We start from the raw sequence: 18,788 nt of genomic DNA, 5'->3' as shown, positions 1-18,788 counted from the left end.
GTGGTAGGTAGTTAAGTCTCCCACTGCTAGTTGACAGCCTTACCATTTTTTCCTTTGACCATGCTCCAAAGCAAATTATGACAACTCTGCCCTTGGGGGGACGTCCTCCTCCACATGTGCGATCCATCTACAACCCAGAATCCACTGACCTTGCTGAGAGCCTGCTCTCCGCTGAGAAAGCTTCATGTGCTGATGTACTTACTGTCTTGTTGCCTCAAGAACGGTCTCAAGCAGCTGTAGGAAGAGCTGGGAAGCATGTTGAAATGAATACTCTGTGTTCAATATGTCCCAGGACCTTCTAAAGCAGCTGCCCGTGATGTGGCAGTGAGAAGAGGTCTGTCAATAGACAAATTGTGTGCTTAGAGACTTTGTGGTCACTCATTCTGTAGTCTCAGCTACAGCAAATTGTGCATTTTAATGAGCCTTAGCTGAGTCTCCAATGCTCAGTTCTCCAACTAACCTGCCTTGTTCAAATCCTGGGCTCATCCTCATCAAATAAGATAATGGCCATCTGTGTTTACATTTCAATTTCAGACTATTGACCTGACCAAACAGCTCACTGCCCAAGTGGACTCTGGGCGCCCTCTACTGGTTTCACATGGGCATGACCACCACTAGCATGACTGAATGACAGGTTTTAGTCTTCAGGGCTTAGGCCTTGTTTGCTTCTCTGCAGCAGCATCTGACATTTTGCACTGGGGACACACTGTAGTCCTGGAAACTTCTTCTCTAACAAAAAATCTTTAATACTTGGGATTAAGACATAGACAAATATCTGGATGGCGACATATCAAAGTGTTAACTGTGGGTACCTCTAGAGCAGTGGTTCTCAACCTTCCTGATGCCGCGACCCTTTAATACAGTTTCTCATGTTGTGGTGACCCCCAAGCATAAAATTATTTTCATTGCTACTTCATAACTGTAATTTTGCTACTGTTATGAATCGAATGTAAATATCTGATATGCAGGATGTATTTTCATGATTACAAATTGAACGTAATTAAAGCATAGTGATTAATCACAAAAACAATATGTAATTATATATGCGTTTTCCGATGGTCTTAGGTAACCCCTGTGAAAGGGTCGTTTGATCCCCAAAAGGGTCGCGACCCACAGGTTGAGAACCGCTGCTCTAAAGCAGTGGTCGGCAAACTCATTAGTCAACAGAGCCAAATATCAACAGTACAATGATTGAAATTTCTTTTGAGAGCCAAATTTTTTAAACTTAAACTATATAGGTAGGTACATTGTTATTAACTTAATTAGGGTACTCCTAAGGCTTAGGAAGAGCCACGCTCAAGGGGCCAAAGAGCCGCATGTGGCTCGGGAGCCTCAGTTTGCAGACAATGGCTCTCGAGGAATAGATTGACGTGAGGTGAGGGCATTAGGAAGCTTCATATCTATTTTTTCATATTTCTGAGAATTCAAAATTTTTATAAACAAATTAGCATGTATTTCTGTATTACTAGAATATTTCCAAATGATTTTTAAAATAAATTATTTCAACAACACTTCATAGTTCTCCTTACTTACACTTTTCCACACCTTAGTCTGTCCAGGACACTGTGGCCAGGTAAGCGTTATAACTCAGCTCAGAAGCCAACAATGACTGCATGTTATTGACATTTTCTATGTTCAATTTCTGCCCCTCTACCATCTGGCTCCAGTCTACCATCCCAGCCTGCTTCTCTTTATAAAATCTACGCTTAATCACCTAGAACCTTGTTAATCCCCACATACTGGGGTGGGCAAAAGGAGCCTTACAGTTGTCATACAAATGAATAGTACAATAATCTATACTAATAATAGAGGAATATGCAAATCATCCAGGATGCCATCACAGTAACGGTAACGACTGAACAGCAGGCTGCATGGGGCGACCAGGCTGGCAGGGGGGTTAGTGAGGGACAACCAAATGACTAAACAGCAGGTTGCATGGGGTGACCAGGCCAGTGGGGCTGGGGGGAGTTGGGGGCAACCAGGCTAGTGGGGGGGGCAGTTGGGGGTGACCAGGCCAGCAGGGGGGCAGTAGGAGGGACCAGACCAGTAGGGGGGACAGTTAGGGGTGACCAGGCTGGCAGAGGGGGGCAGTTGGGAGCAATCGGCCAGTAGGCAGAGGTGGTTATGAATGATCAGGCTGGCAGGGGGGCCAGTTAGGGGGCGATTTGGCAGGCAGTTGAGCAGTTAGGAGCCAGCAGTCCCGGATTGTGAGAGGGATGTCCGACTGCCAGTTTATCAGGCCTAAACCGGCAGTTGGACATCCCCCAAGGGGGTCCCAGATTGGAGAGGGTACAGGCTGGGCTGAGGGGAACCCCCCCACCCCCATGCACAAATTTCATGCGCTGGGTCTCTAGTGAATGAATAATAATACAAGAATAAACTTTGTATTTCACATACTCACAATTGTAAACCTACCTGTATAACCCCAGGTTTCTCATCTCTCTGCCTTTGTTTTTTGTTTTTTCCAATCTCACTCTTATTCACCCCAGTCTCAATGCCAAAATTCAATCCATCATTCAGTATTCATCTCAAGGACCACTCCTTCTATGAAGGCTTTGCTGATCTCCCCAATAGGATATGATTGTTCCTTCCTTTAAATCTTAAAGATGTGGATGTTTACCACACCTCTTGCATGTTCTCTATCCTCTCTTACAACAGAGGTTCTTAACTCATCCTCAGAGTCACCTGAGATGCTCTCGGAAATTATGTATGCCTGAGGCCCACCCCAGAGATTCTGACTCAGTAGCAAAAGTGAAGCTTACATCTGTATTTTTAATGCAGATTCTGATATAGAACCAAGACTGAGAACCCTTGTGTTATTTTGAATTTTTCCTACTGAGAGATCAAAGGGAGTTACTAGGAAGAATAAATGGAAAGGCAAGTTTGAATCAGATCTCTGAACCTCAATGTCCTTATCTTTAAAACTAGAGGCCCAGTGCATGAATTCATACACGGGTGGGGTCCAGCCAGCCTGCCCCAATGGGAGCCTATCAGGCCAGGCCAGTGGGGAGGAGGGGCCGATCAGGGGCCAGGGCTGGCCGGGGGAGGGGCCACCCCCCAATCAGGCCAGTTGGCCTGCCGCAGTGCGTGTCATAGCGACCGGTCGTTCCAGTCATTCCAGCATTCTAGTCACTTGACTTTTTTATATATAGATGGGAATAATGACCCTTACTGCTTTAGATTGCTTCGGAACTTAGGGCGATGATAGATAGTGAACATCTAAGAGTCCTACAGGGTTTCCTCCCCCAATAGTAATGACTGCCAGCTTAGCTCAGCGTTTGGCTCATGGTGGTTTGTACGATTTTAACATAACCATTTCTACTCTGTGTAAAGGGTGCATAAGTTAAATGCATATATTCCCTGGCTGCACCCAGCACTGGATACTGAAAGAAACCGTAGAAATTACTTCATCACTCTGTGGCTTAACTTTGAAGCAGTTCTCCTTTCAAAAAGAGGACCTTCCCAACATTACTAACTGAATTCACGGAGTGGACACATGAACTAACACATCTATCACTTCATCACATTCACAATACAAAGAGGATACCACACTGGAGGATTTACTCAGACTTTTCCATATACCACTCATCTAATCCTCTCGATGCTGTCCAAAGGAGATGTTAATGTACCAACTTTCAACAAATGTGAAAGTTGAGGCTCAGAAGAATTGAAATGATTTGATAAAGTTGCATGAATAGGAAGTGGCAGAGCTACAATTGGAACTCAGTAGTATAATTTCAAGTGCAATATTCTTTACCCTTCAGCATAACTGACCCAAAAAATTATTCTATTAACTTGATCAAAGTGTGTAGGCCTCCATCCTGATCATCAAAGCTCAAAAATACCTGATGCAAAGGATATTTTGCCTTGGCTTATATGGATCAAATTAGCCATGTGCTACACTTCTGAGCTTAGTGCATGCTATTTCCTCTACAGCAGGGGTCCTCAAACTATGGCCCGCGGGCCACATGCAAATACAAATATTGTATTTGTTCCCGTTTTGTTTTTTTACTTCAAAATAAGATATGTGCAGTGTGCATAGGAATTTGTTCATATTTTTTTTTTTTAAACTATAGTCCGGCCCTCCAATGGTCTGAGGGACAGTGAACTGGCCCCCTGTTTAAAAAGTTTGAGGACCCCTGCTCTACAGGATTACATTCCTTGTTGGCAAACCCTTACTCAACCTTCAAGATCCAGCCACACATGAACACCTCCAGGCAGCTTTCCCAGTTACCTTTGCCCCTCCCTGCTGGCTGGACCCATTTTTTTTTAACTACAAAGAAAACAGACTATATCTATGCAATCAGTTTTTGCTTTTTAGACCTAAAAAACGAAACTGAGTAATAAAAATACAATTTTTTATCTCTGCTGTGGGGGTGACCCATCAGGGGATGGCAGTGGTGAGATAAAAAGATCCTCCATTGTCTTACATTGTATTGTCTCTGTCCAAAATGAAATTTTCTTCTTTTTTTTGTTTTAACCATCACCCGAGGATATGTTTTTATTGATTTTTCTTGAGAGATAGAGAGATAGGAAGGGGGGGGGGAGAAACATTGAAATGAGAGCGAAACATCAATCAGTTGCCCCCTGTACTCACCCCAACCATGGATCAAACCTGCAATGTAGGTATGGACCTTGATCAGGAACCTAACCCCACAACTTTTTGGTGTATGGGATGATGCTCCAACAACTGAGCCATTGACCAGGGCTGAAACTAAGTTTTCTTTATCTTCCTCTTTTCTCTGAAACTAATAGGAAACAATGTTTTTTGCTTTATTTTTGTTTTTTGATTTGCTTGTTTGGTTTGGTTTTTTTCCTAGCAAGAAATAGCCCCTAAGCTTACACTAAGGTGTAAATGACATAGTTGTTCCTCTCCCAGATGCAGGATTTCCAGAAGATGGCCTAAGAGAACTCCGAGTCCCGGGCATCAGAAGGGGTAAGGCGCAGACACAGTGCAGGCAGGGGATGTTCGGATGTGAAGAAAGGATTCAGAAAGCAGAAGCTGGAGGCCCTGGAAACAAACATGGCCTTCTCCATCACACCACTGGGGCTGGACCTGTTGTCAGGGATCCAGACCCAACAATTCTGTTTTGAACACAACATGCCAGAGAACTGAGTTGACCAAAGTGCTGAATTCTTATCTAAATCCCTTACCATTATGGTCAGAAGAAACTATGTTTATAAATCTTATAAATAAGTCAGCGCATCAAAATAACTCAACATAAAGTAGACCAATGTTAAGACATTCTTATTCAGTAAGGAAAGACCTGATATGGAAGAAGCCACATCATGACTAAGCTGTGCCCCCATTTGGGGATAATAAGAACATGACCTTAGAACATCTTGAACTTGGGGTGAGGGGCCCTACCACATGTGTACAGGGGATGAACCATCACAACTCTACATGTTCACAATCTACTTCTCCTTCAAAGTTCAGTTCAAATTCTACCTCCACCATGAAGCCTCCCTTGGCTGCACTTCTCCCCACCATTGTTCTTTCCTTCAGACAGCATTTTAGCTGAACTACTATTCACTGATCTCCAATACCTGTTATCCGTCACAGCACCTGGCATATGGTAGATAGCAGGAAATGTTTATTGAGTGAATGCAGGAATCTACATCATGAACATTAATCTGCTCTCCGGATATGTTCTAACCCCAGACACATTATTCTGGATTGTTTACAAAGAATATAAGCAACATCAGGAGGGAGCTGAACTACTTATCATAACAACCTAAACAAACACTTTATTTACATATTAAGACATTATATATCATACATGTTTATGTATATCAGCCTGGCCTGCACCCTCTCCAATCCAGGACCCCTTGGGGGATGTCTGACCACAGGGATTGGGTCTAAACCTGCAGTCAGACATTCCTCTCACAATCCTGGACCACTGGCTCCTAACCACTCTGCCTGCTGTCCTGATTCCCCTAACTGCTCCCCTACCAACCTGATCGCTCCCTAACTCCCCCTGCCAATCTGATCACCCCTAACTGCCCTCCCTTGCCAGCCTGATCACCCCTAACTGCCTCTGCCTCAGCCCCCGCCACCATGGCTTTGTCCAGAAGGACATCTGGAAGATGTTCAGTCTAATTAACATATTACCCTTTTATTAGTATAGATTTATATACAAGAATACATAAAGAATGCCCTTTAGAATATATGTAAATGAATATATACAAAAGCTGTATGGTAAGGTAACATAATTTACATGCATGTAGAGTTAGAATAAGTAGGAAGAAGTGACATAATTTGAAAAGCATGCCCAAGGGCCCCTCACCAATACAGCCCCCTGTGTAGCCACATTGTCTGCAAATCCTCACTTAGTCTCATTCTCCCTCTTGTTCGTCTCCTTCTCTCAGAGCACAAGCTGAACACAAGCCACAGCCATGGTATCGCAGTTGTTGCTGGCCTGGAGCTATTGCTCATTAGGGGCCAGTCGAGCCCCCAGTAGAGACTATAAAACAGCCTGATATACCAGCGCAGGCTCTGTCTCCCTAAACATTCCACCTGGATTGAATCCTGGCTCCCCTACAATCATAGTGTGTGACTCTTATACAAGTCACCTCACGTCTCCAGATTTGAGTTCCTGTGCAAAATACAGATTATAATAGCACCTAGCTCCCAAGGCTGTGTGAGGGTGACCTGAGGTGATATAGGTACAGCACATATGTCTGGGACATAATAAATATCCAATCAACGTCGATTATTATCATCCTCAGTATTGCTTTCCTTGTCTTTCCTGTGGAAATCCGGCTTGCAGGTTGGGGATTTTCTTTTTTTTTTTTTTATAATATATTTTATTGATTTTTTACAGAGAGGAAGGGAAAGGGATAGAGAGTTAGAAACATCGATGAGAGAGGAACATCGATCAGCTGCCTCCTGCACACGCCCCTACTGGGTACATGCCCTTGATCAGAATTGAACCTGGGACCCTTCAGTCTGCAGGCCAACACTCTATCCACTGAGCCAAACCGGTTAGGGTGAGGGATTTTCTAATACATTGATGCCAAAACCACAACCTTCAGAGCTGCTCCGAGATCCCCCATAGAAATCCTGCTTTGTGACAACACTCCCAACACACCCCTCACAAACAGCAAGTGTGGTGAGTGCAGAGGCTCTCAAATTGGGCTTCCTGGTCCCAAGTTACCTACCACTAACAAACAATATTCCCCGGTATACGTGCCAGCCATAGATGACTGCTGTTCATAACTTCACAATTAATCTCTATTCTTTTTCCTTGACCAGATGATTTTGCAAAAGTTAATATCTAACTAAAAACCCAAAAGCAAAGTGTAGTAAATTTGCACTGTTTTTCTGTTGAAAGACTCCTTCATTGGCCGGGTACTAAATCACATTTTAACATTGCAAAATTGTCAGAGTGTAATTAACCTGTGTTTCTTCACATTCCCGTTGTGGCAATTGTTTAAGACATAGCTTTATAAGGGACCAAGAGAGCAGCGAGGGACACAGACGTGATTCTGTGAACGTCTGGGCACCCCCCGGGGAAGGACCCTACCCAGAGCGGCAGAGCGGAAGGCCAGGGAAGGTGGCGTTTGGAGGGAAGGCCATGTCCAGTCTGAAGGTGCTCCCACTTCTGCTCTTATTCCACACGCAGCTTTTCAAGGCCTTTCCAGTATCTTCTCAACCCAAAGGAGAAAAATATATAGAAGTTGTTCAGGTAAATTAACGATCAGGTGGGTAGTTGATTTGCTGGTAATTAGGAAATTGTATGGGTTGTTTTCTCCTTTTAATTAAAACAGCCTGAAAGAAATTATGTGGATAATCTGCTTGAGCTTAAACATCTCCTTTCAGTGGTTTGGGGGTTCCAAGCTGAATCCTCTGAAAGCCAGGCTCTTCAAATCCTGGCCAAACACTGCTGCTGAGCTGCCTCCGTCTGGGGAACCCTTTGGGAAGGAATGGTTTTACTTACTCAACTGAGTGGTTTTCTCTTCGACTTACCTAAGATTTTCCCTCCCAGTTCATCTGCAACCCAGTTATTCCACGCCTGGCTCCTTCCATCTGACTGTCTTTGCAGCCCCAAATCCCAGGTGCACAAGAGAGCAGGAGAATGGGAAATTATAAGGGGAAAAAATCAGTTTAAGCATAAAATAGTGTAAGCAGATTTCCCTACACCAGATCATGGGGCTTTGTACACACTCTTGGAAGCATTGTAAAAGCAGCACCAATAGCCTTTTTCTGTTGTTTCCCAGTATGAACATTAGGCCACATTTTTAAGACGCACAAGAGAAAGCTGTCCCAAACTTGTCATACGTGATTTTCTTAGCATTCCAGTTTTAGAAAAGTGTTGTGCTTATTTCTTTTTCTTTTTATCTTTTATGTTTTAAACATATCTCTTATAATGGTAATAGTAACCCTGGCTAATAGCTAGTTTATTCAGTATTTATTCTGATATATTATCTAATTTCATCCTTATGACAACCCTGTGAAAGAGGTATTATTATTATTAATTTCCTCTTTAAGAGACCAAAGTGACTCTTAAATCAGTTAAGTGATATGTCCAAGAACTCACAGTTAATTTGTGGCAGAAATAAGATTGGAACCAAAACCAATATGATCCCGTAGCTTGTGAGAGCCCCAAGGTGCCCTGTCCTTTGTCACTTACAAAGTGCCCGGAATTCAAAGGCTGCTTTAAGAAATTTTAAGACTGCCTGCACACCGCCCCCCCAGAGCCTTTCCCTCCTAATGAGTGTTGGCCCCTTTAAAAGAGTTACTGGGCCACATAAAACTAATATCAGTGAGGCTAATGTTGCCCAAAAACTTATTTAAATTTCTTTTTTTATTTATTCAACTTTTGTTTATTGACTGATTGATTAATTCATTCTCTTTTTTTTTTTTTTTTTTAATTCTCGCCCGAGGATGTTTTTCCAATCATTTTTAGAGAGAGTGGAAGGGAGAGGGAAAGACAGAGAGAAACATTAATGTGAGAAAAACACATCGATGTGTTGCCTCCTGCACGAGCCTCAAGCAGGGCCCAGGCCGGTGAAGAGCCTGCAACCAAGGGATGTGCCCTTGACCAGAATTGAACCCAGAACCCCTCAGTCCACAGGCCAATGCTCTATCCACTGAGTAAAACCAGCTAGGGCCATTTTTTTTTCTTAAAAAATTTTTAGTATTGACATTATTGCAGGAAATGCCCCACCCCCACCCCCTTTGCCCACTTCCGCCCTTCCCCACCTACACCTTTCTTGGCCTTTATCAAAATATTGTCTGTGTCCATGGGGTGTGCACATATGCTCTTTTATGAAATTGTGAATTCCCACTTGAGAAGCAATATGATGAGTTGGGACCTGAACTGTCATCTTGGCCAGTTCCTTCCTTCTCTGCACCTGCATTTCTTTCTTTTTTCAGAGTGGTTTTATATATTTTTTTATTTTATTTATTTTATAGGCCTCCACTTCTTAATACGGGAGGAGTAAACCCCCACTATAATAGTGAAAAGAGGATTAAAGGGGAGAATTTACATTGATTCAGCTAATATCTCAAGAAGTCAATAAATGCTAATGCTATTTTTTATATATATAAAAATAAGGCAGTCTAGGTGTGGTCTAGCATTTTGCATGGGTCTTGTACTTCATCCCTTATGAAATACCTTTTTTTTGTATAAACATTAATTGGAGTGCTGACTGGGTGGGGGGCTGTTCTTTCAAATAGGCATTGTTCTTGCAAAGTCAACCTACAAATTTGTGTTTTCTGTTTCTGTGGCTGTCAGGATATTAGACTGTTTCAAGTTGTGGTAACTTAAAAGGAATGCAAAATGCCCAGAGGAGTGAAGGTAATTTCAGAGCAAGTTCCCTCACAGGTTTGTCTTTGTCCAGAATTACCTGGAGAAGTTCTACCAGTTACCCAAGGACATCTATCAGTCTGAAAGGAAGAACAGTGCCATTGTGATTGTTGAAAAGCTTAAGGAAATGCAGCAATTCTTCGGGTTGACCGTGACGGGGAAGCCCAACGCGGAAACTCTGGAGATGATGCAAAAGCCTCGCTGTGGAGTGCCCGACACTGGTGAATTTATGTTGACCCCAGGATACCCCAGGTGGAAACACACTAACCTGACCTACAGGTGCTATTCCAGGGGCTTCAAAACGTGCTCATGCATCCTGTTGTTATTGAGCATGTATAATGTGGCAGGCGCTGTTCTAGGACTTGAGATACACCAGAGACAAGCAACTAAATATCGCTCCCCTTGTAGAGTTTTAGATGCTAATGAATGAGTATGAAAGGGTAAAGATCTCTTCATTCCAAAGCCTGTCATTTGTTACCTCCTTCTAATAATCTAAAGAGGACTATGTCAATGTCAATGTCTAAGAACTCACTTTAGGATTTAAAAAAAAAAAAAAGGCTTAATCATTGCTGGAGAGAAACTGGCCCCACCTTCCATTCATATAATAATAATAATAATAATAATAATAATACTCAATATTTGTTCAATGCTACTATTTTCCAAAAACTGAACTAAATTCTTTACATGTATTTAGTCTCCCACAACAACTCTATGACATGGGTACTATTTTATTATCCTCATTTTATAAATAAAGAAGCTAAATTTAAAAACATGTAATAACATGTGCAGAACCCATATCTGTCTTCAACCCTAAGTCCTGCACTCCCTCCTTACACCGTCTCCAGTGGTAGCCCCATCATGTATGTAATTCACTCTAAAATGGAGAAACTCGAGCTATTGGAGTTCTAAACGATGAGCCCTCACACATCTTCTCATTTTGAAGGATTATTAACTACACCCCACAATTGTCAGAGGATGAGGTGGAAGCAGCTATTAAGAAAGCCTTCCAAGTCTGGAGTGACGTATCACCCCTGAGCTTCACCAAGGCCTCACAGGGAGAAGCAGACATCAACATTGCCTTTGTCCAAAGAGGTGGGCTCGAAGCAGTCACGCTCAATGTTGCTTTCTCTGGCTGAAGTGAGACTTGGCAACGTCCTAACACAAATTATTTTATTTCAGCTCATGGTGACAACTCTCCGTTTGATGGGCCCAATGGAATCCTTGCCCATGCCTTCCAGCCAGGCCAAGGTATTGGAGGAGATGCTCATTTTGATGCAGAAGAAACATGGACCAAAACCTCTGAAAGTAGGTTAACCAAGGTCAGGTCAACATGTGGCTTCTGAATAAACATTTTCCCTTCACAATACACATCATACACCACACACACACACACACAGATCCAAGTTATTATAACACTTCAAACTCACACAAACTGACCATTTAAAAATTTTGCTATCTCAAGATACTAAGTCAATTTAGGTTTTAAAAAAATCCTGACGCTAATTATGGATCATTTCTTAGGGCAGAAATCAGAAAGCTACAGATCATAGGCCCTGTTCGTGGAAACTCTGTGTTGACGGGACAGGGCCACACCTGTTTGCCCACGTGTCATCTGTGGCTGCTTTCCTGCTGCCAGGGCAGAGCTGAGTGGCTGCCACAGAGGCCGCATGGCTCACAAAGCCTAAAACACTCATTACCTGGGCCTTTACCAAACAAGTTCGCTGACCGCTGCTCTAGGGTGTATCTTTCTCTTAGTTTTCTGAAGTTTAATGATGTTTGTAAAAGGTCCTATTTTTGGAAACCCAGAAATATTTGGGTTCATTTAGAAAACAGTCCTACTTAGTGAAGAGCAGCCATCTTCTTTTCCATCTAGTTACAGGGTCTGCATCGACCTCCTTTTCAATGGTATGTTTCTACATAGCAGACCCCCCTGTTCAGGAGAAGGCTCAGAATAAAAAGAGGTGGGACTCTTGAGGAGAAGGACAGGTACATGTGGTCCATATGACACTTCACAAGGCCCTGGGGTGACAAACAATATGTCACAGAGCACTTGAGAAAATAATAGAAAGGGAACCTTTTACCTTCGCTCGGGCCTTGTTCCTCCCACCATTTCCTCCCTATGTAGGCTGTGAGTGTTATTCTACTTGAGTCCCTGTGGTAGGAGCCGTGTGTACCCACAGATAAATTACAGTCTCAACCACTATGCATTCCTATTGGCCAACCTGCTAGGTCAGATGGTCATTACCGCTCGCTGGAATTAAATGATCCAGGTTCCCACCTGGACTGTTCACCGCCAATCTCTGCTCCCTCTGACTTTTCCCAATGCTGCAGCAAGGTTTGTCTTTGAAAAGTCTATCTGGGACTTCATGAGTCTCTTGCTTAACACTTTCAGTGCTTACGTCATATGGACCAAATAACGTCCAAACACTTTCACTTGGCATTGAAGGCTCTTGGCGACTTTCCAGCCTCATCTTTCTTGGCTTCTCATAGTTCACATGCAGCGGCCACATTGTGGGTTGACTGTTCCTAAATCACACCATGTACTTTCCAACTTCCCTGTACTAGCTCCTGTTGCTTCCTCTTCCTAAAATGCCTTTCCCCACACCCCAAGCCCTGCCTTTCAATATCTCTCTCTTCCCAGGCTGTGTCCAATGCCACCCAGTTTTATCTTTCATCGGGAAATGAGGCCTCCTCCTGAGAACAACTACTGACAGCCTTTCTGTCTCCTCCACCTGCTGTCATTACTCTATGCATTCGTCTTTTTTCATGCATTTCCCCTTCCAGACTGGGCACGGCGATAAATCCCCCCGAGCCTCTGTCACTCAAAGGTGCTCTTTGTAATGCACTCATAAATGAAAAAAAAAAAAAGATATAATGATCAAGAAAGCAAGTCTTGGAGCATGGGGAGAATGAGGCTACTTATCAATAAGAAGTTGAACATTGTGGTAAGAGCACAAGTCTTACTGGGTTTAACCCCAGCTCTACCACTTATTGGTTACAAGACTAACAAGAAGATATTCAAAATCTGTGTGCTTCAGTTCCTTACTGTAAAAATATTTTTAACCATACTTGACAAAAATGCTGAGAGGATGAAATAGTATTACACTTCCTAGCATAAAGGGAGTGCTCCCAGCTCTGATTTACAATGTAGACATGTGAGAAAATGTACAGTGTGACGTGAGATGGCACTTGGACTGGCTGGTGGGAGGGGTTCACATTCAGAAGCCAAACCCCCAGATGTCTGCTGGAGCCACGTGGAGAGGTCTTGGACTTGGCAAATGAACTTGGGCTTTATTTGATTAAAAAAGTATGAGCCTTGGAATTTTTAAGTTTCTAGTTGTGAATGGCTCTATGTTTGTGAAGTTAAAAGTTGAAGGAATGGAGCAATAAGAGGCAGGGTTTGTCTCTTTCTGGTGGAGAATTCTGGAAGCTGTTTGGAGAACTTGGAACAGGGAAGAGCTGGTGCTGGGCTCTGGGTGAGCAGTGAGTCTGCTCAGTGCCTGAGGCTACTCCGCTGCCTGGCAGGCTTCTAGCTAACTGCCTGTTTCCTGAGACCCTGCTAATGGGCCTGAGGGCCTGGGAGACTGACAGGGGTGCACAGGAGGAGAGGGTTTCTGAGGGTCATGAGACCTGTGAGGGCTCTGCTAACGTCTCCCTAAGCCTCAGGGCCACATCCATGAAACATGGGAATCACAATAAAGGCAGGTTTATTTTATTCTAAAATTTGATGTGAAGCTCACAGTCACCTAATCTGAATCCTGATTCCTTCTAATCTTCAATTCCCTGGAGAGAAAAAGAAAGTGACAGGCATGAAAGGCTATTTCTCCAGACAGTTTCGGCTCAGTAGCTGCATTCCTTGAGATCATCTTTTCACCACCCTTGGGCATACTGAGCCACTCACCACACATGCTTGCATTTCAGATTACAACTTGTTTCTTGTTGCTGCCCACGAATTTGGCCATTCCTTGGGGCTCTCTCACTCTTCTGACCCCGGTGCCCTGATGTATCCCAACTACGCCTTCAGCGAAACCAGCACCTACTTGCTCCCTCAAGATGACATCAATGGCATTCAGGCCATCTATGGTAAGGTCATCTGAAGAGCATTGCAGAATGTAGTAAGACCTGGGCATTCAAGGACGTTCATTGCAGTCCCTGTTCATGGTGGTAGAACTTGGAGAGCACTTGGGAGTCTATTAGGAGGAGAATGCGTAGGTGAAATGTGCTGGATGCATGCCATTAAATATGCACATAGACAAAGAAAGGTATTTTAACATGCTGACAAGAAGATATACATATACATATATATATAATCTTAAGATTGTTGTTTGTGGGGGAGGGAGGACAATGTGAATGGAAATGGAGAGAAACATTTTTTAAAGTCACTAGAGGCCCAGTGCATGAAAATTCATGCACTGAATGAGGTGTCCCTCAGCCCGGCCTGCCACTCTCACAGTCTGGGAGCCCTCAGGGGAAGGTGATGCCCCCATCACACCTCTGCTGCTGCCATTTCCAGCAGTGCAAGCCTCAGCTGGCCCTGGTTACCTGAGCCTCAGGCGGCCCTGGGAGGCTGGGTAGCTGCCATCCGAGGCTTGCCTTCACCTCGAGCTGGCCCTGGGCGGCTGGGGGGCTAAGGGGACTGGGTGCTGCCATTTTGTGGCTGTGGGTGCTGCCATCTTTCAGGGCGTGGCAGTCAATTAGCATATTCCCTCCTTATTGGCTGTGGGTGCCGCCATCTTTGTGAGGGCATGATGGTCAATTAGCATGTTCCCTCTTTATTAGATAGGATGACTGAAACTTCAAGGAGGTATATAGAAGCCTTTGGCCCTGTTATAGAAGTACTATCTGGGTAAGACCATTGCATCTCTCCTCTCTCTTGACCTCCTGCCCCCTAGTGGCTGTGACTAAAATGTGTTGAAGGAAATGGAATGGAGAGAGTGAAGTGGAATAAAACTGGGGGGAGCATTCGGTTCTCTCTGGTGGGATAGAATTACAAAACCAAGCCTGCCAGGGCACCACAACTAGGGAATGTTTATCATCACAGTAGAAGTTTTAGGAATGACGAGACCTACTCTAACTGCCTTCCCTCCCCAACTTCTTTTCCCCTGAAAACACCTGCTTCCTTTGCTCACCAAAGTTTTAAGTTCTCTTAACTCTCTCAATCAACAATGAAAAAACACTTTTAAGTGCAAATAGTTATAGAAAATCATATTGCTAAAATTTGACTTAGATCTATGCTGTGGGGTAAAAGTCTGGTATCCGTTCCTTTCTGAAGGTGGAGTTTGGAGGAGTGGGAATTGGATACTAAGTGACCCAAAAAATGCAGAAAGAGGGAGCAAAAAGGAGGAGAAGGCTGTGATTAGGATTTTAAGTGGAGCATAAAATTCAAATTTATTAACTGCAAAATTTAACCTGGAACTGTCTCTGAAAATTACCATGACTCTTATTTTTTAAAAAATTTTAAGAGGGACAAATGTACAGTTACATTGATGCCTTGTGTGGTAGTCAGGCAGTGTTCCTCTTCATGTGAAGATGCTTCATCATCCTGAAAAGTGCTGAAATACAAAAAAAAAATCACACTGGGCTTGCACTTACAAAAAGCCTTTTCTTTTTCAGGACCTTCAGACAACCCTATCCAGCCAACAGGACCAAGCACACCCATTGCCTGTGACCCCCGCCTGACATTTGATGCTATCACCACACTCCGTGGAGAAATACTGTTCTTTAAAGACAAGTATAAGATTGAACTGTGCCTTCCTTTGGCTTACTTTACTGGCATAACTTAAAGCTATGTTTTAATTAAGTCATATGTTACATATTATTCAGCTTTCCTTTCAATTCTACACATATGTGCCTCATTGGGATTTCTAGTGGTTTCTGGACAACCGAAAACATCCAGGAAAAGAAAACTAAAATATGTATGAACATTCAGGTGTTCGTGGTGATGTAAATAGACATGGGCTCTAGCTACTTGGGAACTCCCAAGTTCCTTCCTCCTAGCTAGGTTTACACAACACCAACACATTATTCAATTCACCCAAATTCAATCAAGTAAATGGAAATTATGACTTAAGCTGTAGGGTGAATATCCAAAAGATTGAATTTTTCTATTTCCCTATTGTCTATTTTGTGCTTATGTAATCACAGGCTAAGTGTACTCGTATTGCTTTTGCTGGAGTACTCTAAATATTCTCATCATTTCTGTAGGAACAATAATGAAAGACACTAAAATAAGACTTGTCAATGAGTGAGGAGAGGACAGTGCAAACATGTCATCAAATAAGGTCACACTGATGACCTCCTCTGGAACTGTAAAGTACATACCAGATGAACAATATCGGTCACTGTGCTAGAAACTTTGCTTTTCTTATATGGTCGTATCCTCCCAGCAATCTTATGAGGACCCATACTAGCCCACGACTCACAGAAGCGACCTACGTAGGCTATAGTGTGTGTTCTCTCCCTTGTGCTCCATCAGATACTTCTGGAGAAGGCACCCTCAGCTACGAAGAGTTGAACTCAATTTTATTTCCCTATTCTGGCCATCCCTGCCAACTGGTATACAGGCTGCTTATGAGGATTCTGACAGGGACCTAGTTTTCCTATTTAAAGGTAACTGCCGAGGGTTTCATTTCATTTTAGTTCTGCCTGAAGGGAGGGGAAAAGGATTTTTTTGTGGCCCCTCCCAGGTTCAGGGGAGGTGAGCCAGTGAGAGTGCTATGCTGGCCAGGCTTCATCTAGAGACCTGGGTTGGTCCCATCTCTGCCACTAGCTGCTGCGTAAACTTGAGCAGGTTGTAGCCCCTTCCAGCCTCACTTTTCTCATCTCCAAAGTGAGAAAAACTTTAGTATGCCTCCACCCTCAAGTTTCCCCAAGGCGGTAATTTAGTTTCTGGATAGAAGTCATGTAAAATAAGACATCCAATTGTGAGATGTCAAGCTGAGAAGTTGGAAATTTTTATTTTTTTTCCTCCTGCATGCCCCCTACTGGGGATCGAGCCCACAACCTAGAGCATGTGCCCTGACTGGAAATCAAACCATGACCTCCTGGTTCATATTTTGATGCTCAACCACTGAGCCACACTGGCCGGGTGGGAAGTTGGAATTTTTAAATAGAAGCTAGAGTACCACTGAGGCTATTATAACTCAATGAACTTCACTTTATCACCTTTATTTTTTAAAGACTCTTTGTCCCATTTTCATTTCTATGGTAAATGTATGCAATGAATAACAAGTGATACACAATATTTTTTAGGAAAGGAAGAATTTTATCTCACATATAAACTGAATCATTTGCAGGCAACCAGTACTGGGCTCTAAATGGCTATGACATTCAGCAAGGTTATCCCAAGGATATATCAAATTACGGGTTCCCAAGCAATGTTCAAGCAATTGATGCAGCTGTTTCCTACAGGACAAAAACATACTTCTTTGTGAATAACCAGTTCTGGAGGTAAGGTCAACTGTTCGTTCAACTAGAGATTGAAATCTATGTTTATTGACCCTGTCTACAACCCACTAATAATCAAGCATCTGAAAACTTAAAAAACATAAGTACTCTTTGGTAGCCATTCTTTTTCATATGATGATTAATGTTGCTATATCTTTTGAAAAATTTTGGTTTACTATTGATTTCAGAGAAGGAGGGAGAGGGAGAGAGAGATAGAAACATCAGTGATGAGAGAGAATCATTGATCGACTGCCTCCTGCATGCCCCCCACTGAGGATTGAGCCAACATCGCAGGCATGTGCCCTTGACCAGAATCAAACCCAGGACCCTTCAGTCCGCAGGCCAACGTTCTATCCACTAAGCCAACCGGCTAGGGTGAAATTTTTATTTTTTATAAAATTAAAATGCCTGCACAATGGTATTGAAGATTCTATATCATGAGCAAATCTTAATAAAGCACTAGGATGGGCTGCAAAAAGTTAGGTTAACTCTCATTTATGAGTTCAAGTCTAACATTCTTAAGCAAGTGCGATCCAGACAGCCTACAAAATCTGGTGCCCAAGTTAGACTTATTATTTACATTTATTCAGAGAGAGAGGGAGAGACTATGTATCAGTTAACCAAAAGCCTTAGAAAATATAGCTCTTCTTTTTAAAAATAACACTGCACCAGTAATCAAAAACCTATTTTAGTAATAATGATACCCATATATTTTATAAATGGGCACCAATTTTAAAAGTTACTCATTCTTATTCCCAGTAAAAAGGACATATACAATTTAAATAAAACCATTATACTTATATACTGTATTGGCCTTAAAACACAGGACTTTTTTTCTCATCAGATATGATAACGAAAGACAATTCATGGAACCAGGTTATCCCAAAAGCATAGCAAGTACCTTTCAAGGAATAGACAGTAGAGTTGATGCAGTTTTCCAGGAGAATGGTAAGTAGAAAAAAAAACTAATTTGTTTCAATATTTTAAGTGGCGTATTTGCATTTGAATGTTATGGGATAGGAGTGGAGTATTTTTAATTGAGAACATCAGAAATCTTATTTCCACAGGCTAATTCAAAACTTTATCTTTTTTTTTTTTAATAGATTTCTTCCTTTTCTTCAGTGGACCAAGATATTATGCATTTAATCTTAATGTTCGTAGAGTCACTAGGGTTGACAGAAGCATTCGATGGCTCAATTGTAGATAGAGTTGAAGCAAAATCAAATGTGTTTGTATCCACATGAAAGGGAAGTGTAATTTGCATATCCATGGTGTGTCCTATTATACTTTTCTCAATAGTAAATAATGCTGTTTGGTATCACTCTATTCCTTGGACTTGTCTTCTGTGAAAATATGTTTATGTATTCTGCTGTTTGCAGATTCTGACTTAGTTCCTTCATATTCCATCTCAGGTTAGTGAACCTATCTCGAGAGAAAGGGGTTAAGGCCTCTTTGTCACCCAGGAGATAAGCAACTATTTCATTACTTGCTTATCTGACTTGTAAATGCATATATATTCCTGAATCTCTT

At 42.6% G+C, this 18,788-nt stretch overlaps 1 protein-coding gene across 1 annotated transcript; it reads left to right on the top strand.

Annotated features, from left to right (window-relative positions):
• Positions 1 to 7,577: 7,577 nt before the first annotated feature.
• Positions 7,578 to 18,535, top strand: MMP8 (matrix metallopeptidase 8; the record flags this gene model as incomplete). Its single annotated transcript, XM_081098763.1, has 10 exons — positions 7,578 to 7,688; positions 9,847 to 10,091; positions 10,756 to 10,904; positions 10,992 to 11,117; positions 13,734 to 13,895; positions 15,426 to 15,543; positions 16,288 to 16,421; positions 17,108 to 17,261; positions 18,103 to 18,206; positions 18,362 to 18,535. The coding sequence occupies 10 exons, from the start codon at positions 7,578 to 7,580 to the stop codon at positions 18,463 to 18,465; spliced, it is 1,407 nt and encodes a 468-aa protein (XP_080954889.1). The 3' UTR covers positions 18,466 to 18,535.
• Positions 18,536 to 18,788: the final 253 nt, after the last annotated feature.

Source organism: Myotis nattereri, assembly GCF_964212035.1.
Source record: "Myotis nattereri genome assembly, chromosome: 9".
In the NCBI taxonomy this organism is placed as follows: domain Eukaryota; kingdom Metazoa; phylum Chordata; class Mammalia; order Chiroptera; family Vespertilionidae; genus Myotis; species Myotis nattereri.
Note: the sequence above shows the minus strand (reverse complement) of the source record. Positions and strands in the feature narration are given on the sequence as shown.